At 40.3% G+C, this 26,957-nt stretch overlaps 1 protein-coding gene across 1 annotated transcript; it reads left to right on the top strand.

Annotated features, from left to right (window-relative positions):
* Positions 1-604: 604 nt before the first annotated feature.
* Positions 605-24,726, top strand: LOC132544015 (uncharacterized). The gene is made up of 7 exons (XM_060207574.1): positions 605-1,099; positions 17,307-17,557; positions 19,490-19,625; positions 21,389-21,501; positions 22,013-22,821; positions 23,011-23,990; positions 24,541-24,726. Exons 1-7 carry the CDS (start codon positions 605-607, stop codon positions 24,724-24,726), a joined length of 2,970 nt encoding a protein of 989 aa, XP_060063557.1.
* Positions 24,727-26,957: the final 2,231 nt, after the last annotated feature.

The raw sequence follows: 26,957 nt of genomic DNA, 5'->3' as shown, positions 1-26,957 counted from the left end.
TTCAAAATAACTTAGTATTATGTAATTGTTTATAAGGCCATTTTCAATGCGAGTTATTCTTTTTGAAATGGGTAAACTTTGCATAAAAAACCATGCTTTTAACATATCAAAGTAATGTAACTTTTCATCTTATTTTCTATTTCAATTTTATTTCCCAACTTACGAAATGTGTTTAGAAATTAATCTATATCACCTATCATTTTTGGTGCAAGAGAAAAAAAAATACTTTGGTTTAACAAGACAGAAAAAATCCATTTAATATATTAAACTATGTAATAATTCAACAATAATTTGACTGGTGTCATATTTTGAGTAATTGTAAATAAACTCTTTTCCGGGGAAAAACAGTTTAACAATAAGAGCTTGTGTTATATCATTGATTTTTTCTGATTAATTCCGTTCTTTGGCCATTTTCTTGGTGTTATATCACTGAATTTTACTCCACCCCTTTTCTTGGTGTTGTTGCTAAGAATATAAAACCAGCAAAATCGAAGTTAAAGTGTTTGATAATGGAATCTACAACTCTGTTGTTAAACCAATAAATGTGGACGAGGTAAACCGATTATTGTCTCTTTGTTGTCATTAAGTCAAGATAACACGGGAGATGGAGCCAGACTCTGTACGGGAGATGGAGCCAGACTCTGTACGGGAGATGGAGTCAAACTATGTACGGGAGATGGAGTCAAACTATGTACGGGAGATGGAGCCAGACTCTGTACGGGAGATGGAGCCAGACTCTGTACGGGAGATGGAGTCAAACTATGTACGGGAGATGGAGTCAAACTATGTACGGGAGATGGAGCCAGACTCTGTACGGGAGATGGAGCCAGATTCTGGACGGGAGATGGAGTCAAACTATGTACGGGAGATGGAGCCAGACTCTGTACGGGAGATGGAGTCAAACTATGTACGGGAGATGGAGTCAAACTATGAACGGGAGATGGAGCCAGACTCTGTACGGGAGATGGAGCCAGACTATGTACGGGAGATGGAGCCAGACTCTGTACGGGAGATGGAGCCAGACTCTGTACGGGAGATGGAGTCAAACTATGTACGGGAGATGGAGCCAGACTCTGTACGGGAGATGGAGCCAGACTCTGTACGGAGCCAGACTCTGTACGGGAGATGGAGCCAGACTCTGTACGGGAGATACACTAGTTACAGGATTCAATTGAAATTAGAAATGTTTAAATATCTGACAATTTCTGAAGAACGTCAAGCACATGTGTATATTCTGCACTGTACCACTAACTTTGGCATGTGGTTTTAAAAAATACGTAAATTTTTTTTCTCGGATGTGTTTGTTTTAAAGAAGTCCACCAAAACATAGACATGGATATCCCCATACGGTAACTGTGTTTTGACTATTGAATTTTGCCATCAATATTGATAGAATTTGTACACCGCTGGATGCCTTTTAGTCTCCGAGGTGTGCCATAGCCGCATTTCATGTTTAAATTCATTCGACGTGGTTCAGAATATATAAATGTGCCGTTCTTTTGAATGAACTTTATAATTTATTGAATTCTGGGTTAGTGCATCTGCCATAGCCTCGCTGTCAAGTCTTAGAAGAATTAGATGTAGGATGCGTTTAGATGTTTCGCTCTACTGTATCTTATTGTAAATTTCTACTTAAATGTGCTATTCACCTGTATGTCTATAGCGAAATCTTCTGTTCTAAATCATATTCATGGAACAAGCCTAACAAGAAAATCAGTAGAACCGATGGATGCTCCCCGAATAGACGTTAGTTTCTGTGATATGCTCCGGACGAAATTATGACGAACGGACAAAGCGGCGAATATATGTTTAAAAATGCGAGATTCTCTACCATAATAAATTTCATGGAGATTCTCAAATCTCACGTGATATGTATACGAATGTGAAAATCTGTTTATCATGTAACCAATATTTATTGCAATACGTCCTGGTAAAAAGTCAAACCAATCCATCACTGCGCTAATTTGTCGAAATGATATAACAAGAACATTGGAATGATTAATCGTTGTTGTGATGGTCTGCAAATTTTGTCTTGACATTCATAACGATGGGTCACGAGTGTGTGGACATTTATGACTATTTGGCTTCAGTATGGTAGGTTGGAGTACTTTTTCGGAATGATTCTTAAATCATATGGAAAGCACGTTCAGCTGTCAGGTTCGTCCTTCTAGAACTCGTCAGTGATGCTAGGGATCTAGATTTTGAAACCTAGGGGGAGACGGAAGTAAATCAAAATCACTGCGTCTTTCGATATATTGATATCATCTTATCATTCAAAAACAAGATATTAATTGGTCATGTCCATCGTATATACCCACCAAAATTCGATCATTGACCCAAATAAATCAGTCGCTTACAACTGTCTTTTCCTACCACGAAACCAACAGAGACAGACCGCTTACATCGAAACCAACAGGTGCTGCCCGCCTACAACGAAAACAACAGAGACAGACAGCCTACAACGAGACCAACAGGGACAGACCGACCACAACGAAACCAACAGGGACAGACCACCTACAGCGAAACCAACGGGGACAGACTGCCTACAACGAGACCTACAGGGACAGACCGCCCACAAAGAAACCAACAGAGACAGACTGCCTACAATGAAACCAACAGGGTCAGACCACCTACAGTGAAACCAACAGGGACAGACCGCCTGCACCAAACCAACGGAGACAGACCGCCTCTACCAAACCAACAGAGACAGACCGCCTACAACGAAACCAACAGGGACAGACCGTCTACAACGAAACCAACAGGGACAGACCGACTACAGTGAAAGCAACAGGGACAGACTGCCTCCAACGAAACCAACAGAGACAGACCGCCTACAATGAAACCAACAGATACAGACTGCCTACAACGAAACCAACAGAGACAGACCGCCTACAATGACACCAACAGACACAGACCGCCTACAATGAAACCAACAGAGAGAGACTGCCTACAATGAAACCAATAGAGACAGACCGCCTACAGCGAAACTAACAGAGAAAGACCCCCTACAATGAAACCAATAGAGACAGACCACCTACAACAAAACCAATAGAGACAGACCGCCTACAACGAGACCAACTGGGACAGACCACCTACAGCGAAAGCAACAGAGACAGACCCCCTACAATGAAACCAACAGAGACACACCGCCTACAACGAAACCAACAAATACAGACTGCCTACAACGAAACCAACAGAGACAGACCACCTACAATGTGACAAACAGAGACAGACCACCTTCAACGAAACCAACAGGGAGAGATCACCTAAAACGAAACCAACAATGAAAATAACACAGACAGACCGTCTACAATGAAACCAAGTGGGACAGACCGCCTTCAACGAAACCAACAGAGACAGACCGTCTACAACGAAACCAACAGAGACAGATTGCCTACAATGAAACCAACAGAGACAGACCGTCTTCAATGAAACCAACAAAGACAGACTGTCTACAACGAAACCAACAGGGACAGACTGCCTACAATGAAACCAACAGAGACAGACCGCCTACAGCGAAACAAACAGAGACAGACCCCCTACAATGAAACCAACAGAGACAGACCGCCCACAACGAAACCAACAAAGACAGACCACCTTCAACAAAACCAACAGAAACAGACCGCCTACAATGAAACCAACAGGATCAGACCACCTACAGTGAAACCAACAGGGACAGACCGCCTGCACCAAACCAACGGAGACAGACCGCCTCCAACAGAGACAGACCAAACCAACAGAGACAGACCGCCTACAACAGAGACGAAACCAACAACAGAGACAGACCGTTTACAATGAAACCAACAGAGACAGACCGCCTACAACGAAACCAACAGCGACAGACCGATTACAACGAAACCAACAGGGACAGACCGCCTACAATGACACCAACAGAGACAGACCGCCTACAACGAAACCAACAGAGACAGACCGCCTACAATGAAACCAACAGAGACAGACCGCCTACAATGAAACCAACAGAGACAGACTGCCTACAATGAAACCAAGAGAGACAGACCGCCTACAGCGGAACCAACAGAGACAGACTGTCTGCAACGAAACCAACAGGGTCAGACCACCTACAGCGAAAGCAACAGAGACAGACCGCCTACAATGAAACCAACAGAGACAGAAAGCCTACAATGAAACCAACAGAGACAGACCGCCTACAACGAAACCAACAGAGACAGGGACAGACCACCTACAACGAAACCAACCGGGTCAGACCACCTACAATGAAACCAACAGAGACAGATTGTCTACAATGAAACCAACAGAGACAGACCGCCTACAACGAAACCAACAGGGACAGACCGCGTACAATGAAACCAACAGAGACAGACCGCGTACAATGAAACCAACAGAGACAGACCGCCTACAACGAAACCAACAGAGACAGACCGCCTACAATGAAACCAACAGAGACAGACCGCCTACAACGAAACCAACAGGGACAGACCACCTACAGCGAAACCAACAGAGACAGACCCCCTACAATGAAACCAATAGAGACAAACCGCCTACAACGAAATCCACAGAGACAGACCATCTCAACCAAACTAACGGAGACAGACCACCTACAACGAAACCAACAGAGACAGACCGCCTACAACGAAACCAACAGAGACAGACCGCCTACAACGAAACCAACAGAAACAGACCGCTTACAACGAAACCAATAGGGACAGACCGCCTACAATGAACCAACAGAGACAGACTTCCTAAAATGACACCAACAGAGAGAGACCGTCTACAACGAAACCAACAGAGACAGACCGTCTACAACGAAACCAACAGAGACAGACCGCCTACAATGAAACCAACAGAGACAGACCGCCTACAACGAAACCAACAGAGACAGACCGCCTACAATGAAACCAACAGAGACAGACCGCCTACAATGAAACCAACAGAGACAGGCCGCATACAGCAAAACCAACAGAGACAGACCGCCTACAATGAAACCAACAGAGACAGACTGCCTACAATGAAACAAACAGAGACAGACCGCCTACAGCGAAACAAACAGAGACAGACCGCCTACAATGAAACCAACAGAGACAGACCACCTACAACGAAACCAATAGAGACAGACCGCCTACAATGAAACCAACAGAGACAGACCACCTACAACGAAACCAACAGAGACAGACCGCCTACAATGAAACCAACAGAGACAGACCGCCTACAACGAAACCAACAGAGACAGACCGTCTACAACGAAACCAACAGGGACAGACCGCCTACAACGAAACCAACAGGGACAGACCACATACAACGAGACCAACAGAGACAGACCGCCTACAACGAAACCAACAGAGACAGACCGCCTACAATGAAACCAACAGAGACAGACCGCCCACAACGAAACCAACAAAGACAGACCACCTTTAACAAAACCAACAGAGACAGACCGCCTACAATGAAACCAACAGGGTCAGACCACCTACAATGAAACCAACAGAGACAGACCACCTACAACGAAACCAACCGGGTAACACCACCTACAATGAAAGCAACTGAGACAGATTGCCTACAATGAAACCAACAGAGACAGACCGTCTACAACGAAACCAACAGAGACAGACCGCCTACAACGAAACCAACAGAAACAGACCGCCTACAACGAAACCAATAGGGATAGACCGCCTACAATGAAACAAACAGGGACAGACCACCTACAACGAAACCAACAGAGACAGACCGCCTACAATGAAACCAACTGAGACAGACCGCCCACAATGAAACCAACACAGACAGACCGCCTACAATGAAACCAACAGAGACAGACCGCCTACAATGACACCAACAGACACAGACCGCCTACAGAGACAGACCGACTACAACGAATGCAACAGAGACAGACCGCCTACAACGAAACCAATAGGGAGAGACCGCCTACAATGAAACCAACAGAGACAGACCCCCTACAATGAAACCAATAGAAACAGACCACCTACAACGAAACCAATAGAGACAGACCGCCTACAATGAAACCAACAGAGACAGACCGCCTACAATGAAACCAACAGAGACAGACCGCCTACAATGAAACCAACAGAGACAGACCCCCTACAATGAAACCAATAGAGACAGATCGCCTACAACGAAATCTACAGAGACAGACCACCTACAATGAAACCAACAGAGACAGACCACCTATAATGAAACCAACAGATACAGACTGCCTACAACGAAACCAACAGGGTCAGACTACCTACAGCTAAACCAACAGAGACAGACCACCTTCAACGAAACCAACAGAGACAGACCGTCTACAACGAAACCAACAGAGACAGACCGTCTACAACGAAACCAACAGAGACAGACCGCCTACAATGAAACCAACAGAGACAGACCACCTACAACGAAACCAACATAGATATACAACCTACAATGGGACCAACAGGGACAGACCACCTACAATGAAACTAACAGAGGTAGACCACCTACAATGAAACCAACAGAAACAGACCACCTACAACGAAATCAACAGAGACAGACCGCCAACAATGAAACCAACACACACAGACCGCCTACAATGAAACCAACAGAGACAGACAGCCTACAATGAAACCAACAGAGATAGATTGCCTACAATGAAACCAACAGAGACAGACCACCTACAACGAAACCAACCGGGTCAGACCACCTACAATGAAACCAACAGAGACAGACGGCCTACAACGAAACCAACAGAGATAGACTGCCTATAACAGCACCAACATGGACAGACCGCCTACAATGAAATAAACAGAGACAGACAGCGTTCATTGAAACCAACAGAGACAGACCGCCTACAACGAAACCAACAGGGACAGACCGCGTACAATGAAACCAACAGAGACAGACCGCCTACAACGAAACCAACAGAGATAGACCGCCTAGAACAGCACCAACAGGGACAGACCGCCTACAATGAAACCAACAGGGATAAACCACCTACCGCGAAACCAACAAAGACAGACCGCCTACAATGAAACCAACAGAGATAGACCGCCTACAATGAAACCAACAGAGACAGACCACCTACAATGAAACCAACAAAGACAGACCGTCTACAACGAAACCAACAAAGACAGACCACCTACAACGAAACCAACAGAGACAGACCACCTACAACGAAACCAACAGGGACAGACCACCTACAATGAAACCAATACAGAGAGACCGCCAACAACGAAACCGTCAGAGACAGACCGTCTACAACGAAACTAACAGGAACAGACTGCCTACAATGAAACCAACAGGAAACCAACACAGAGACCACCTACAATGAAACCAACAGAGACAGACCGCCTACAACAAACCAACAGACAGACCGTCTACAATGAAACCAAGTGGGACAGACCGCCTTCAACGAAACCAACAGAGACAGACCGCCTACAACGAAACCAACAGGGTCAGACCACCTACAGCGAAACCAACAGGAACAGATCACTTAAAACGAAACCAACAATGAAAAACAACGGAGACAGACCGCCTACAACAAGACCAACAGGGACACACTGCCCACAACGAAAACAACAGAGACAGACCGTTTACAATGAAACCAACAGAGACAGACCGCCTACAACGAAACCAACAGGGACAGACCACCTACAATGAAACTAACAGAGACAGACTGCCTGCAATGAAAACAACAGAGACAGACCGTCTACAACGAAACCAACTGAGACAGACTGCCTACAATGAAACTAACAGAGACAGACCGCCTACAATGAAACCAACAGAGACAGACCACCTACAACGAAACCAACAGAGACAGACTGTCTACAACAAAACCAACAGGGTCAGACCGACTACAGCGAAAGCAACAGGGACAGACTGCCTACAACGAAACCAACAGAGATAGACCACCTACGATGGAACCAACAAGGACAGACCACCTAAAACGATACCAACGGAGATAGACCGTCTACAACGAAACCATTAGAGACAGACCGTCTAGAATGAAACAAACAGAGAAAGACCGCCTACAATGAAACCAACAAAGACAGACCGCCTACAACGAAACCAATAGGGACAGACCACCTAAAATGAAACCAACAGAGACAGGCTGCCTACAATGAAACCAACAGAGACAGACCGCCTACAGCGGAACCAACAGAGACAGACTGCCTCAAACGAAACCAACAGGTACAGACTGCCTACAACAAAACCAACAGGGTCAGACCACCTACAGCGAAACCAACAGGGACAGATCACCTAAAACGAAACAAAAAGTGCAAAAACAACAGAGACAGACCGTCTACAATGAAAAACAAAAGAGACAGACCGCCTGCAATGAAACCAACAGAGACAAACCGCCTACAACGAAACCAACAGTGACAGATCGCTTACAACGAAACCAACAGAGACAGACCACCTACAGCGAAATCAACATGGACAGATCACCTAAAACGAACCAACAATAAAAAACAACAGAGACAGACCGTCTACAATTAAAAAAACAGAGACAGACTGCCTACAACGAAAGCAAGAGACAGACCGCGTCAGACCACCTAAAGCGAAACCAACAGGGACAGACCGCCTACAACGAAACCAACAGTGACGGACCGCCTACAACAAAACCAACAGGGACAGACCGCCTAAAATGAAACCAACAGAGACAGACCGCCTACAATGAAACCAACAGAGACAGACCACCTACAATGAAACAAACAGGGACAGACCACCTACAACGAAACCAACAGAGACAGACCACCTGCAATGGAACCAACAGGGACAGACCGTCTACAACGAAACCAACAGAGACAGACCGCCTACAGCGGAACCAACAGAAACAGACCACCTACAATGGAACCAACAGGGACAGACCGTCTACAACGAAACCAACAGAGACAGACCGCCTACAGCGGAACCAACAGAGACAGATTGCCTACAACGAAACCAACAGAGTCAGACCACCTAAAGCGAAACCAACAGGGACAGATCACCTAAAACGATACAAACAATGGAAAACAAAAGAGAAAGACCGTCTACAATGAAAAACAAAAGAGACAGACCAGCTACAATGAAACCAACATAGATAGACCGCCTACAACGAAACAAACAATGACAAACAGCCTACAACAAAACCAACAGGGACAGACCGCCTACAATGAAACCAACAGAGACAGACCGCCTACAATGAAACCAACAGAGGCAGACCCCCTACAATGGAACCAACAGAGACAGACCACCTACAATGAAAAAAACAGGGACAGACCGTCTACAGCGGAGCCAACAGAGACAGACTGCCTACAACGAAACCAACAGGGTCAGACCACCTAAAGCGAAACCAACAGGGACAGATCACCTAAAACGAAACAAACAATGAAAAACAACAGAGACAGACCGTCTACAACGAAACCAACAGAGACAGACCGTCTACAACGAAACCAACAGAGACAGACTGCCTACAATGAAACTAACAGAGACAGACCGTCTACAACGAAACCAACAGAGACAGACCGTCTACAACGAAACAAACAGAGACAGACCGTCTACAACGAAACCAACAGAGACAGACCGCCTACAATGAAATCAACAGAGACAGACTGTCTACAACGAAACCAACAGGGTCAGACCACCTACAGCGAAATCAACAGAGACAGACCACCTACAATGAAACAAACAGGGACAGATCACCTAAAACGAACCAACAATAAAAAACAACAGAGACAGACCGTCTACAATTAAAAAAAAACAGAGACAGACTGCCTACAACGAAAGCAAGAGACAGACCGCGTCAGACCACCTAAAGCGAAACCAACAGGTACAGACTGCCTACAACGAAACCAACAGGGTCAGACCACCTACAGCGAAACCAACAGGGACAGATCACCTAAAACGAAACAAAAAGTGCAAAAACAACAGAGACAGACTGTCTACAATGAAAAACAAAAGAGACAGACCGCCCATAATGAAACCAACAGGGACAGACCACCTTCAACGAAACCAACAGACACAGACCGCCTACAACGAAACCAACAGTGACGGACCGCCTACAACAAAACCAACAGAGACAGACCACCTACAATGAAACAAACAGGGACAGACCACCTACAACGAAACCAACAGAGACAGACCACCTACAATGGAACCAACAGGGACAGACTGTCTACAACGAAACCAACAGGGTCAGACCGTCTACAACGAAACCAACAAAGACATACCGCCTACAACGAAACCAACAATGAAAAACAACAGAGACAGACCGCCTACAGCGGAACCAACAGGGTGAGACCGCCTACAATGAAACCCAAATAACAAAATTGCTTTATTATTTACGCTTCCTGCCACAAACCACGACTTATTTGCATTATTAATGATTCATGGCGAAAGCCGACAAGGAAGCAGAAGATGCTTAACCTTAAGGAACTCCCAGTCTTATTCTCTTTGCATTTGTGAAATGTTTCGATAGTTTGCCTGATGGTTCAATTGTTGTTGATCTTGTTTTTAGTTGGTAACGTAACACTATTTACACGATGTTCTTGCATCGAACAATGTTTATGGCGGAAGTCGACAAAGAAGCAGAAGATACTTACTCTTCTGAAACACGTGGTCTTATTAGCCGTGAAAAGGTATCTGTCTACCATTTCCATGTGGATTTATTTTTTGACTATGGGTTTTAATTAAGACTCTTCTGGAATGTCGGTATGATTGTTTTTCACGGCAACATCCCTATACCCACTCAGACTTTAAGTCTGAAGGGAGGGGATAAAGATAGGTATCTTCTTCACTACTTGTAAGCTGTGTGCGACTGTATGTCAGACAAAGTGAAACAAACATTTAACCTGGTAAGCTCTCCAAGACGTTGCTTACTTGTATACACGTCTGAAGGAGCTGAGGTACTTTTTACCTTATGGAACAATTTTTCTTTTTTAAGAGTTTTACAACAATTTTTGCCCGTACCATGACGGACGGATCCTTAAATATCTGCAAGATAAAGGTTAATAATCTATTTATCTATTTATCTATTCTTTATCTGATTCAAAATTTGTATTTCCAAAGATGCTATTCACTTGTGTGCTTTGTTTATGATCTTTGTAATAGGAAAGTATTCGTCTTCTGACAAACATATTTTAGTCCATAAAACAATCCGGGTATTAATATAATCTACTGTACACTCGTTTAGACCCTAAGACGTTAACAGAATAAATACATTCGATTTGAGGTTCAAAAGGTCAAAAGGACATGATTGTCCAAAATGGATCTTGAGCATTCCAATAAATCGCCATTGGATTTTCGCAACAACGGTTGAAGAAGCAAGTGAAATACAAAACCCCTTAACATAGAAGGTGCAGGGCTAAACACATTCACTGCTCATACATTTTATATGACACTAATAGTTTTGTATGAAAAATGCATTCAAAACCCCCATTCACAGGATTAGATCAGCAAATAATGAACTAAAATGTTGGCTTTTTGAATTGAGAAAAAAATGGTTTTGAAATTTTATAGATACATTCTGCTCGGAAAAATAATGAAACTTCCATTATTATTTTTCCAAAAGAAATATACTATAGTTGACCAGTGCCCAGCTATCATAAATGGTTTGTCGCTTAGAGTGAGTGGGTCAGACCAGGTGGCAAATTGCAATATTTCACCTGTGTGATGCTGTCACGGTAGGTATGTGATGGTGTCAGTTTCACACTGGACAGACGAAGGTTAAAAGAAAGGTGTCCATTTGTCACTCAGGGTTGATATGTGGTTACGCACTAGTCTGTAGGTTAATGGTTATATATTTGACAGTTAAACAAATTTCGGCGAGAGTAATGGGTTTAGTTAATCACTGGCCGGGGGCTAACACTGATCCTGGTCATCGTAATAACTAATGGACAATACGTCTACAATATCATCAAGTCATGTTATGTCATTATGAGTCAGTTGTATCCGATTTTCTGTTTTTAAACGTCGCTTTTTTATTTGTGATTGAAAACGCCATCATGGGATGGGGAAAGCAGTGTATATAAGTTACCTACATGTAATACACGTGCCACTGACTTTGGGTAGACACCTACATCTCCGACATCATAATGAAGCTCACCACCATGCTTATTCAACTTTCACTGCATTTGGCTCGAGGTAGAAAAATAGGGATATTTCGATGCAGTGAATGAAGATCGCCGTTCTGACTGGTCAGCTGATATGTCCCGACGATGTTTTTTCTTACCTTTTATCATTAAAAGTTTTTACCGGTTAATAAATCACTCACACGTTTTCTTTTACTTAAAAGAGATTTTTTAATGCAAAACAAGAGTCTCGTGGACTAATTATTGAAGTAAAAGACATAGTATCGCCGAAAATGAAATTCATAAGCAAGGACTCTGATCACCTAATTATCGTAATCAAAACATAAACATAAAAACATTATTTCGATTTTAAAAATGATGTTTGTCAATGTGTCTTTGAAATGATGTTGTCACGCTTGATTGTTTTTATGTGAATTAAATTCGAAAATTATCAATACAAACGTCGATATCTGTGAATTGATAAAGAGAATCTTAAATTCGTTTACCTTCGATATGTTTGATGAAACATGCCACACAGTATTGATCTCAGCCAATGGAAGGCTCTCTAAAATTATAAAAAAAACTTCCATAAATCCATAAATCACATCAATGGAAAATGTTAGAACAAATATTTCTTTACGTAATTATTGTCTTTTATATTCAAAAGTCCTACTGGGTAATATGAATATAAATGACAACACTTACGTAAAGAAATATTCGTAATGAGAACAGTCGAAGCATAGAAAGGTGGTCGAAAATTAAACAATAACATAAGCGGACAAGTGCAACAGGCCTTTAAACATGACATCTGTACATAGTATTATTTGAAGATAAAGAAAGAAGAAGAGCGTTGATGTGATAAATAGGATCTTAAACTTGTTTCTAATGTATGTAATTGCTGTTTTAACGGTGATTATAAATTAGTCACGTTTTAAACTAGATAATCTGAACTTTTGACAGCAATAACTCTCACTGTTGGTGTTTAAATAAGAATTATGGTTATACTTGAAGATAATAAATACAGCGGCGGCCAAGATAGGTTCGGAGTCATAGAAAAAGTGGGTTATCTTAATATATATAGCTTGCTGATGAAATAGTATAACGGAGTCTCGTCAATCTTCGGTCTTAAAACCAATATATTTATCCTTCCTTTCCAACTGCACTCGATCCTTCACATTTTAAGTAATCCGTCAGTAATTGTTAAAAAGGCTTCCTTGAATTAGCCCTTGTGTAGATGGCATGTTACTAATGAATGCAAATTGTTGATCTAGTTACGGTATGTAACACAAACCTGCTTCCGAATCTGTCGATATTCAATGTTTTTCTTGCTTTTAAATTCAATCATGAACCGATACCTGGCTATCAATAAAGTAGACTTTTGACAAAAATTATACAAACTTGAAACGAATTTTGTAAGGGTTTTGATCTAAAATCTAAACATACAAAGCAGCTACAAATATCTGGCAAATCAGGTTTATGCTGAGGATTTTTAATTTAAAATTTGTTTTTGAATTTCGTACGAATCATAACATGATGTTTCTTAACCGTAATAAGAATTATACTTTGTGCCTGTGAATGGGTTTTATAACGACTGGCAAGCCCACTGTCAGTATAAGATGACCGGATGGGGTGTCATGATACCGTGTCCAAATGATATGGTTTCAGTGTGGTGGTACTATAACAATGTCAGTCAGTATCTCTATCCGTCATTGTCTCTTAAAAAAATACAGGATTCCCTGGAGTATGATAGCACAAAACACCACTTCTTCTCTCATTCTTTTTTTCTTTTTATTTTCATACAATTTTATTTCTGATTTCGGTTAATCAGAAGCCGATTAGTAAATCTTTTATAAAGAAATGTTGAGACAGGGTTAGTTAAAAAATCATTCGAATGATGACACCTTTCAAACTTCACACACACCAACTTTTTGTGAAATTACCAAATACATGGAAATAACGAAATTTCTTGACCTGTGATGCTAGTGCATCTCTCAGTCTAGATGGTGTCATTTCTTTCCATCAACTTGTTTTGTCTTGGTCGCCTCTTTGATTTCAAGATTGAGGCCCAAAGACGTCTAGACGAAACAGCTGCTATTTTTAAAGTAAGAACAGCATTGAACACATCTAGATATAGAAACCCTTTTATCGGTAAAGCATTGAGAAGATACGCAAGCAGTTTATATGAAACACAGACAGACGGATGGAGGACACTACACTAATATATTGGCGTTGATTTTCCCCTGTGTTTTAGGTTAAAGGTAAGCAACTCCAGTACACTTTGTGCCATCGCCAAAATGTCTGTGATGTAGCGATTACAAAAGTAAGCCGCTTTTGAGGTAATCGTTTTATTAATCTTGTTATAAAACAAGACATTGCACACTGGAGAGTAGACAACCCGCATTTAATATATTTTCTCATTCAAATGATATATGACCCTCACCGAGTATCAGGTATCAATGAAACACTTGCATAAGATATACATTTGTTTCAAATGTTCTGTCCTCCGAGCGATGACATCAGCACGCTTTAAACAATTGCACGTGTTTGTATTAACAGCTACATGGAGCATAACATGCAATATCTGCCAAACAAAATTAACTTCAAACAAGAAATTGACGTCGATTTCCGACAGAACTGTAGAACATCGTTATACTTCCGGTGTGCCAGGTCATTCAGGTCACAGTGCGGCAGATGACAAAAAGTAACGGTTAGCTTATCAACACAAAAAGTATTCTTTATTCAGCATGTTTCCGTTTTTAAACTGAAATGATGCGGAAATCTTACTAGAATTGCATGACAAGGCATGTGACATCGTATTTCATTTCTTCCAGCTGGCGGATTACTCCGTCGATAAAACCTTTGTATAATACAGCTTAATTAGGTAGTATAGAACATCACAGACATACCCAACAAATAAACAAAATTCACTGCAGTGACGCCAAATATTTACATCGGGGTTAAAGATCGTGATTGACGTGAGACTGGTAGGAATCTACAGTAACTTGACATTCATTCCTAAAGGCTCGTACTCTTTTCCTAGAAATATTCACACATCTGAATGACTTCCTGATTTAGATCAGAATGCGCTAGTATCAATTTGTGCCAGTCCAATGCTGCGGAGTACATACAAGTATAGAGTTCTTTATACAAGCAACGGACGTGATTTTTTCATTCGAATGAGCCTATCCAACAAACAGGATACACGTATATAGCTCAGTGTTGCACCTGGGTTGATTGTCTAGTCACACAAACTAAAAGTGAATTGACGACATCAAGTTTTTCCCTATATTGAACTTTTGTAGTAAAGCTGACCTTCGCGGTCGTTAAACTGTGTGGACCACAAACTCTGCTATGTTGACAAGTTCCATACACCATGACCGCCCTGTCGTACACCCCCACATCACAGAAACGTATCCCATCAACACACTACACACACTTTAATGTTCTCCTGGTTTCCTTTCAAAACCTGTATTTAGATTATATTTAGCTGAAGAGCAATTAAAAATCCTCATTGAAATGGTTCCTCGCTGATTGAAACTTCGAGCGCATGTGAAAAAAGCCCCCTCACCATGAAGTTCCGGTAACTTTTTCGTTATCTGGTTGAAAGGATCAGTCCGATGCACGGTGTCTTTGTGGAGATGGTAAGTATATATGTGGAGAGTAGCAGGCTCCGACATTGTTGTGTTAATAACGATACGTCAAACAAAACCAAATTTAAGACGTTGTTTTTTTGAAAATGTCAATTCATGAAGAGGACAATTGCGTCTACATCACAACGAATCACATTCTGTTTGGCTCACATTCTTGTAAATCTTGTTGAACCGGCTTTTGTTTTAATGATCATAGTGATAGTAATTATGCGTATATGGCCAGGTTATAAATAACGTATACATGTGTAATAACACTATTGTAACGTCATAAATAAATCACGTTTTGCTGACGTCACATGATTGCTGTACTAATGTAAACGTTTATGTGTATTTTTCAGAAATACGGGTTATATGATAAATATAACATTACGCTCATGCTTAAAGGCTTATGACATATGAAAATAGTGAACTCGTTTTCATGATTTTAAAGACATCCACCCTATCATTTTTATCATTATTATTATAATGACCTTTTTAACAGCCCGTCAACACATAAAAGGTAATTAGGGCCTTCAATCGGTAAAAACCACAGCGATCCAAAACAAAATAGCATCAAACAAACTAAAAGGTAAAAGGCAAATGCTAGAATTCTTAAATGGGTATATTAACACACAAGATTAAAATAGCACGTCACAGTCTATCATATAGACCAACATATTTCAGGTAACCTAGAATTTTACAAATCTCAACAGTCTCAAAAAGGGTTTTTAGACATGTAATGTTACGATAAAACATTCTCCGGTAGAAAAAATGTCACTGCAGTCCAATAAAGAATGTTTAACAGTAAATGGCTCATCACATCCTATGCACCGAGGATTATCTTCACCTTTCAGCATATACGAATGCGTGAGGTATGTATGGCCCATCCGAAGACGGGCAATGACAACTTCGTCTCGGTGCTTGTCTCTATAGCATGCAGACCATTCACCTATGATAGGTTATAAGGAGTGCAATTTATTATTGGTATATTGATTCCAATCCTCCTGCCACTGAGCTGTTTAATGTACATGTGTGATCCTCTAATCAACGTCGTTACATTACAATTAAGGGTCCACTATTTAATTTATGGGTTATGGGTTAGAGGTTAGTGTTATTGACTGGCCGCATTTTTACCGATGTTTTATTTAAATCATAAAAATTTTAGCAGAATATCAATATACTTGTTTTGAGACAATCTTTAATTGAAAAAAATATGCAGGTTTAATGGACTGTCATAACCAAGGTATTAATACTGAGAGTACCAGGACTACCACAGCTCGGTCGGTTAGAACGTCCACCCATATAACATCAAGTAAAAAACCGAGGTGCTTTGTTCAATTTGTTGGAAGTTTGCGTTTCTTGGGAAGTTTTGTCATGGTTGTGTCTTTGCACACTTTACCCTCATTGCTGTGTGAGGCATGTGACGGGCCTCTTACATGTTGTTCAGTGAGGTAGCCAACAGGTACAACAAACCTAAATGACTGTTAACAAGCTGATAAACACAGCAAAAGTAAAAACAAAACAAAACATTGATTTTTTTTATAAACAATGACTATAGTTGGAACAGCATAACGATAAAAATACACCTACAATTGATTTACACACAGTAAAGAATTTGTTATTCGCTCTGCGGAACAGGCTTCTGGATCTATGAATTGTCTATAACCATACATTTTAGGGTGGTTTGCCTTTCCATCTGTTGGTATTGACTGGGTGGCTGACTTTAGGGAGTGCCATGATAGCAGAAATCCCCCTTCCCGACAGCCTTGATAACTGCTTCCGGTCGTTTGCAAGGCAGACATCCGTCTCACAAACCGTTGGTCAGGCGATTGGCTACCATTGTACCCAGCAGTATATGTGGCGACAGGCCGGGGTTAATAACTGGCTGAGATCAAATATCACCAGAGAGGAGTATGAATGGTTCTCCAGGTATGTAAACAATTTACCTATGAATTGTTTTGAATTTAAGGTAATAGTACACAGTTTCTCGGTGTGGCCATAGTACACAGTTTCTCGGTGTGACCATGGGTGATGTTTTTGTTCATTAGATTACCCCATATTAAAGGTTTGAATTAAAAATTTAAAACATGAATCCTTGTCATGTTGAAGTGCACAAAGGAGGGCTTCATTTTCTCAGAATAAAATGTTTTAGCTTTGTGTTGGAGATTACTATTTGGGCAGTCTCGAATCTGTGTCTACGCACCAAAACCCAGCTTTACAGGAAGTGGGATTTTCATAATGTTTACATATGGTTATGTTGTTAAGGCTTTCTAAGCTGGAATTTGCTGAAACGTAAGTAGTTTGTTACCATGACAGTGTTGTTGATTTTAAGACAGGTTTTCAGAAATAAATTTCTTCTATAAAGTTGTAGTGTTAGATTGGAATTATCAGTACTTTGTATTTTTTAGCATTTTTTGGTAACCATGACAACCACATGTCAAAAATCACAGGAAATTTTTGATTCATACAATTTTTATCTCTCTTTTATTAATGTAATTGCTATGTAGTTTACAAATATATTTACATGTAATGATGTATTTTTCATAACCAAACTGCTATACATGTTTATCTCAAACATGACCAATAATTTCAGGAAAATCCTAATTAACTGTTTCCTGCTACCTAAGACGTTCACCAGGAGTTATTGTGATTTCGGAGGAGTTATTTCCCTTAGTTGATTCTCGTGCCAGAGATGAGATTTTATTCTCATTAATATACCTCAAGATTTCGAAGTTGTTGGGCATATTCCTTTCTTTTCTCTGTTTTTGCTCATAATGATAAGAAATTTGAACATTCTTTGGCAGAAATAGCGATGACAATCTTTATTCACAAAATCCTAGATGGTCGCGTAGAAGCCATTTTGTTTCTTTTCTGATCAGTTTCAAAATCAAATCGGCTCAACATGGGACCAAGAGGCCCCACGCATACAAATTCAGAAAGATCTATGCAGTAGTTTTCAAGAAATGGCGATAACAAACTTTCAAAGTCAAAATTCAAAATTGCCGCCTGTCGGCCATTTCGTGTTTTGATCAGTCACAAAATCAAACGAGCAGAACAAGGGACCAAGGGAAGCCTACAAATGAAATTTGAGAAAGACTCATTCAAAATTTCTCAAGAAATTCTCAAGAAATAATGATAACAAGAATTGTTTACTGACAAACGGACGACGGATCACAGAGATGTGATTTGAATAATCCAACATCTGATGATGTCATGATAATGGTACAAAAAACCGTTAATAAGGTTAAAATCCACCCCTGTATAAAGTTATCTTGCCAAAAGCAGTAGCATAACGGGACAGGACAGCGATGAGATCGTTCAACTGGTCAAAACTCAAAAAAGAGTTCCTAGTTGTGAATACTGTTATTGGCAAGCTGGTTAGAGATACGCGGAACGTCTAGAAGTAAACCCATGGTCGTGTGATACGTATCTCACACTTCTCCGAGTTGTGTGACAGAAGACTGTATGTTCTCTGTATCCACAAATAAGAAGGAGCGTCTTTTCAGAAACGAACCAATCAGAGATTTTGGCACATTGATAATATCTTAAAGATGGCTGGCCTAAAGAGAAGCGAAAGTTTGTGAGTTATACCAAACATTTGCATGTGGCATACGTGTAGTATTTAGAAGTGTGTGATGTTATAATTTTATTGTTTACTTCAACGTATTGAAGACGATATAGTTGACAATGATAATAATAGTCACGGTACGTAACCGTACGCAAAAATCGTACCAGCGATATGCAGAATCTGTATTCCGCAGTATTTCTAATTTGATTCAAAAACATATTTGATTTATCTTATTAAAACAATTCTGTAATTCTCAACAATATTGAATGTATTAATTTTTGTTCTGATTTTAGCTTGCTGTATCTCTCAAATCGTAGTAAACGCTACGCAAAGAAAGCGGAGATACGTGTGCGAAAGGAAATCCGGGCATTGACAGAAAGCGAGCGGAACGATTACCATAGGGCTGTCCAACTCCTCAAGTCAGATACGGTAGGTATGTCTCTGGTCACACCCTGCAATGACGTGCCAGTGTAACAGAACTCTTTAGGGCTGTACCCCGATTTGCCCACTATTTGAAATAGCATGGGCAGTAGAATGTAGTGATAAGGATTATAGTCTATTTCATATTAATTTACCTGTGTTTTTACCTGTATTTTACCTATGGTCACCTGTGCCATCTAGCCAATTAAATGATAGTTATTTCATTGAGTTTTTAAAAATATATCAAATAAAAAGCATTGCATTTTATTTCTTTATGTTGATATATATGTCACTGAAAATTTGATCAAATTAAAGACTTTTTTTCTTAAATATATAAATTTCAATTTATTTTAATTCATTGTCATTTACTAGAGGAGGTTAAAATTCACTAGAATATTACATTATATCAGAATTAAAGTTTTACATTTTTGATAAATTTGTCTGACTTGAATATATATATAAAGGGCCCCATATTAAGTAAATTGATAATGATGATGGAATAGTTTAGGATGTTAATCCTTATGTATAATTAAACAAAATATCCATTGGTATTAATTGTATTCATTTTTTATTATACCTATACAAATCATTTTATGTTTTCTAAATGTAAGTATACTTATATTATTTAATTACCCAAGCCATCGACCTCAACAATTATAAGATGACCTCAGAAGTGGTGACGATAGTTCTGTTACCAGATAGTGAACACTGTTTTATGTACTCACATAATCATTCTAATAATGCAAGCAGATGATGGGCAGGTATCCCAGGCCACCATGATTATTTATATGTGGGGGAAATCAGACATCATCATTATCAAACTGTGTAGTTCATGCAGTTACACAGCTGATACATTATCCGGAATTTTCTCTGAGATTGTTTTCCCTACAACTTCGAGACATCTACCCACAACTACTGACTTCGAGATAACTACCCACAACTACCCACTTCGAGACATCTACCCACAACTACCAACTTCGAGACAACTACCCACAACTACCCACTTCGAGACATCTACCCACAACTACCCACTTCGAGATATCTACCCACAACTACCCACTTCGAGACATCTACCCACAACTACCCACTTCGGAACATCTACCCACAACGAGACATCTACCCACAACTACCCACTTCGGGACATCTACCCACAACGAGACATCTACCCACAACTACCCACTTCGGGACATCTACCCACAACGAGACATCTACCCACAACTACCCACTTCGGAACATCTACCCACAACGAGACATCTACCCACAACTACCCACTTCGGGACATTTACCCACAACGAGACATCTACCCACAACTACCCACTTCGGGACATCTACCCACAACGAGACATCTACCCACAACTACCCACTTCTACTTTTTGTTTAACAGTATTTATATGTATAAGAAATGATAAACTTTCTGCTTTGCATGTTTAATTTTATATATATGTATGTAATATGTAAGAAATGATAAACTTTCTGCTTTTGCTATCTAATATGATGTGTGTAATAAAATAAATAAAACAAAATAAAATAAAACATAACCAAAAGTGTAGACTACAGGTAGAATCTCAGGTAATAGCTCACACAGGTAAAAACACAGGTAAATGAACTCAGGTGAAATCTATAGTTAATCTGAAACTGAAATTGGTTTTCTATTGTCTTCCTAAAACAACACCTTTCTTTGTTTAAAAAAGTGGGCAAATCGGGAACACATTTTTCTTTTACCTTCGAATCAAGAGCTGATTACATTGATTTATTTTACATCTATTTTACAGAGTATTTACCCAAACAAGTATGACTCGTTCGCTAACCTTCACACCGGTTTGACAACCACTGCATCTCATGGGGGTCCCAACTTCCTCGGCTGGCACAGGGTCTACCTTCTCATGTAAGTAATATGACGTCATAATGCCTATATTTTGTAATATTCTGTGTCCTTATCATTGTTTTATCTTACATGTTATGTTGATTACTGTTTGATACTGTTTGTTTTATTTGATTTGTTTGTTATATGAAATGTTGATAAGAAATCGTATTATCGGTATTTATAAATGTAGTCGTAGCGGTTGTCTGTTAGCGTTACCTTGCGCTGTTCTCCACGTCCTTCTTTAAACAGATTTCGATGTCTAGGTTTGCGGTAAAAAAAACACTGGTTGGCTGCTATCTTTAATTTTTGTTATCTGAATCCATGAAATGTTATTTCGGCAACAGCGATATTGAACGTGTCCATGAGCTGAATGTCTCAACTACAAAAATGCGAGACAAACAGCAAGTTAAAAATCTCAATTATTTTTATCTATAAGGGTACATACAATATGAAATGACGCCTGTATAGGTTTTTAGAACTTTAGAACAATGAATATACAAATGTACTTTTTTACATCTGATTTATTTCCTAGGTTTGAGAACGCGTTACGACAGAAGGTTCCGACTGTGACTATCCCATACTGGGCTTCTTCCATGGATTCAAAGTTGCGGGACCCTACACAATCTGGAATCTGGAGTGAGCGTTTCTTCGGGAATGGGAACGGATTGGTGAGAACAGGTCCGTACGCGGATTGGATGACAAGATCTGGTCCTCTCATTCGGAACATTGGTGAATCGGGAGGCTATCTCTTTAGTGACGAAGGAATACAAAACATCCTGAGGGAAACACGAACCGCCGCCATCACCGAACCACAAGCGGCCCCGAACAATAACCTGGAATTCCTCCATGGGCGTATCCATGACTACATCGACGGTCAAATGTCGATGTTAGCGACATCATCTCAGGATCCTGTGTTTTTTGCACATCATGCTTACGTTGATTTTATATGGGAGGTATTCCGAAGGAAGCAAAAGCGCTTAGGGATTGATCCGCAAATGGATTACCCGGATGTTGTCAATCATACTTTACACACCGCAACAGCTCCGCTAGGTTTCGGCAATCTTCGGAATATCGACAGCTACAGTAATTTACTTATTGATGGTATATATGATTATGCCCCCGTGCCGTACTGTTCGTTAGATCATAGGGACTGTGGATCGCCCTACCTCCGCTGTGAGGTGAACAACACACAGACTTCCTGTGTAGCTGAAACTGGGGACGTCATACCCCGAAGTTCGGACCCTAGCGGCAACCAATCCTCACGGGTTCTCGCGAACTCTAACTCCAAAAATAGAGATAACGCTCAGTGGACCACACACGACAGGACAACAAGTAATGATGGTCAGCAGCAGCAGCAGCAGCAGCAACAACAACAGCAGCAACAACAACAGCAACAACAGCAACAACAACAATCAAATTTTGTGGGAAGATTTCAGCCCATGATTCACCCCAATTTCCTGGGACGACGTAAACGTTCGCTCCTCACCGGACCTCTTTCTCCGGCACGTGCAATGCTATTTTCCAATACAGGTATGCCGTTAGGAAGGATGAGTACAGGACAAACCAACAGAGTGTATACCCGACAACAAGTGCCCGGTATGGTCGGGGGTACCACTTTAGAATCAAATATGGATTTCGAGAGTAGATTTTTCGGAGGTATGGACCCATCCCTGCTGACTCCGTTACAGGATGGCACCTCTAACGTCACGAGCAACCAACAAGGGCAGGCAACTGCGTCAGACAAGATGCAAGGCACTGCTCAATGTCCAGCTATTCCCATAAATCAGGGATATCAAAACACGTACAATTTAAATGGAAGAGCCGATATTCGTCAATGGGTGTACTTGCCGGTAAAAATAATATCACGGCGACCGCCAAATTTTCGTACCTATCGATCTTTCCCTGTAATGGACGGGCGTATTTCTGAAGAATCCGACATCTATTCTCCATTAGGCTACGCTAAATTGAAAGAGCGTTTTGTGTTCGGAAAACTGGCTACAAATCCGACGTGTCATAATGGAAACACAGATTCTGGAAAAGTGTTTGTCCAGTCAAACGGAATCAACTATTTGGGAACTTATAAGGAATACGCAATCGTTGACAAGAGGTTAGCCATCTCCATAGCAACAGCCTTTGTAGCTGTTAAGAGTCCCTCGGAAGGGGCAACTGATGTCATACTATCGGCGTTTGATTCTTGTGGTAGAATATGTATGCCTTTCTGTCGTATCCCAGAGTCGAACGAGGGTAATACACGTCCTTGCTCCGGGGCCATCCGGGTAACATCAGCACACCCAAAGCTGTACGGCCTTGACTACGGGGAGGCCGTCCTGGGAACATGGTCCATGACAGGAGGCGGAGGCTGTCCTACTCTCGACAACAATCACGTTTTTGTGTCTTTCTACTGCGATTATGTAGAAACATGGCCCTTTGTTGGAACGGAGGCACCAAATAGTAGTGCTGGTGGTGAATCGGCTTTGTCACTAACCCCACATGTTAATACTAGTCCTATGGTGAATAACGAAGAGCGAAACACTAACGTCGGTGAGTATTGATGATAGTACTGTTAATCACTTCATTTTTCGCGATGGATTAAATTTTGTGAAAAGAGAAAAAATCGAATTCTAATACATCACAAATATTTGTAAGAAAATAATTCTGAATGGCATCCGTGTGGATTCCGTTACCGATATCGGAGTCCTGCATAATCCAGATATTTAATAGCTCATCATTCACGTATTTAAAGTAATTTCTAGGTCAACGTCAACGAAATAATGTAATCGCAAATATGTCTGAAGAGGTAAATTCGCGAAATAAAGTGTGCACAAAATCGGAGTGCTTTACAGTATCACGATCAAGAACTTGGATAACATTTGACGACGTCTTCATTTTGAAGGTCTAGCCTTCTAGTTCCTGACTTCGTTTTCTTAGAGTTATATAGAAACATCACAGATGACTTTCACCTGACTGACATCCACAGGCAGAAAAGGAAATAAGTGAGAAAAAAGAAGTATTTGTCAACATTTCACTTTATCAACCCATATTTACTTTTTCATGTTTCAGCTTGTCATATTGGTCAGGGCTGCGTGGTTAATGATTTCTGCCGTCCGTGTATTGATGGCACCGTGCGCATGTGCCGGGGAACGTGCTCATCTTATGCTCAATGCCGAGATGGCGTATACCTCGTCCAAACGTGTAGGAATGGACAGATGTTTCACTTCCCGTCCCAAAGATGCATCCCAGGATTAAGAGAGTGTCAAGAAAGGGACGCAACTTCTGGAATTCAACACATTCAGCAGTTCCAAAATCTCCAATCGATGAGAATTAATAGTGATTCGGATTAGTGAATTTGACAGGAACGTATCGTTATATAATTATGTCAATATGTATATAATGTAAATTCTATATTACTTTTTTCCCCTTAACATCAACTGAAAATCGATATTGATATTTCGTTTTCAATAAAGAATCTTAACACGAAGGTCCCTGAAGTAACAACACTGTTTACTACTGACGAAGTATCATTAGTGAATCTCAACTCTCATTATCATATGCTGTAAGTTCCAACATTTCTATACCACGTGTGGTCGGGAGTCCGAATTTCAGGGAGGACTTTTTCAAAAAAAAATAAAAATAAAAAAAAATTTTCAGCGAAAAGTCTAATGTCTACCGCATTTTTCATAAGATTATTTTCTGATCTAATTCCTGATTGGTGGATGGCCAACTCGTCGTTAGGACAACTATTCTTTCATGGTGAGGCAGAAGACTGAACCTCAACACTGTAGAAATTTATGATAACGACATGCGCAATCTAATTAAAATACAGATACAAAATGTCGTTCTGCAATAATCGGTATTAGGATCTGACAACATCCTATCAGCAGCCATGTTGTGGTGAATTTTTCTATAATTCAATTAAATTACTGCTTACCGAATCATGAAAGTGAATGAAGGTGGGAGAAATTGCATGCATAATCCATTTGTCGTTTCGCTTCAACATGTCTCGAATAGCGAAATCATATTGTTAGCTTTTTCACAGTACTGCAGTTAGGGAGTGAGAAATAAAATCTGGGTTTTTCGTCAGATTGACCTACATGTTGTGATAAAATGTCTAGATGCAGCCGGCTATTGGACCTATTCACTTTGGTTGAATTTCAAGGGGTGCAAAAGTCAATAAGAACATGATCCCTTATGGATGTTGTCAGATCCAGTAACGGAACGGGGTATAGGATCTGCATTTAAATCAGATTGAGACATGCTCAAATTTGTCACGAAAATGCAGAGTACGATTAAGTTTTCTCGCTTTCATGTGCGTTTGTCGGTATTGTCAGAATGACGAAAAATAACGATAACAGGGTAGATGACACGCTCCATTCATGGATTGTAATGTTACAACTTAATTTATCCTGCTTAGTTTTATTCATATACTTTCGAATAGAACATGACAATTGGTTTGTCTTGATTTTAAAACCAAAATTTATTATCTAATTTTCAGTATATGCACAAAAGCAGATGATCACCTAGTTTAAAGAGTTTTGAATGAAGGTTGAGGTCAAATTTTAGTACGAACCAACCTTTATGAAAATTTGTCACAATTATGGTCTGAATGGCAAGGGGCCCATATGTCAGTACAAATCAAGCACAATTCATTACAAATGACATGCTCAATAAAACGTTCTTTTTTTACAAGAAGTTAAGAAAAGGGGACAGGGGACAGCGAAATGAAAACGTTACTTTCAAGATGGCTGCTACACTGGCCAATTCGAATGAAATGAAGTTAAATGCCAAAGAATCTAATGCATAACACTTGCTCTTGATAACCCTCTTAAAACCCAGTTAGTTGTAAAATAGGACCATTTGCATTTGTAAATCGAAATTAATGATGTCTTCAATGCTGTATATTGGTCAGCAAGTTTGTTTTAAACATTTTAATACTATTATTAACTAGGTATTCTAAATCTTGTACCAGTGAATTATCAAGTTCACAAGTTCCTCTTTTAAATTCATGTATTGTCATAGATATATTGGGAAAGCAATGGTGTGTTCTATAACTAGGATCTACATCTGAAGGGTCCATACTAGACAATAGATTTTCTGAAACAAGAAAGTAATCTTATCGTGAATTGTTAGCAGGGTTTTCGTCCTGTAGTTATATCTCCTAACGTGTTCATGCTTGTCCTCTAAGATATCAAGACCAGCGCTCAATAATAACAAAAACCTTTCGAATTATGAACGTTTTTATAAAAACTGCCATAATGAATTTCTGCTTCTAAAACAAGGTTATAATCAGACAATAATGTAGGCACTATCAAATATATCTACTACATCAGAGATCTTATCATAACAATCTAGATTATCTTGGTTGGGACGTAAATCTTAGTAAACGTTACATGTTTACTATTGACATTAATGGGTAGTGCTAGAAAGTTCTCAGTAGCCTCCTTATCAAGATACATCATCAGAATTTTAGGTTGAGAAGT

Source organism: Ylistrum balloti, unplaced genomic scaffold (genome assembly GCF_031769215.1).
Source record: "Ylistrum balloti isolate Yb309-2 unplaced genomic scaffold, AGI_CSIRO_Ybal_v1 Utg369776, whole genome shotgun sequence".
In the NCBI taxonomy this organism is placed as follows: Eukaryota; Metazoa; Mollusca; class Bivalvia; order Pectinida; family Pectinidae; genus Ylistrum; species Ylistrum balloti.
The sequence above is the reverse complement of the archived record's forward strand: the minus strand, read 5'-3'. Positions and strand labels throughout refer to the sequence as shown.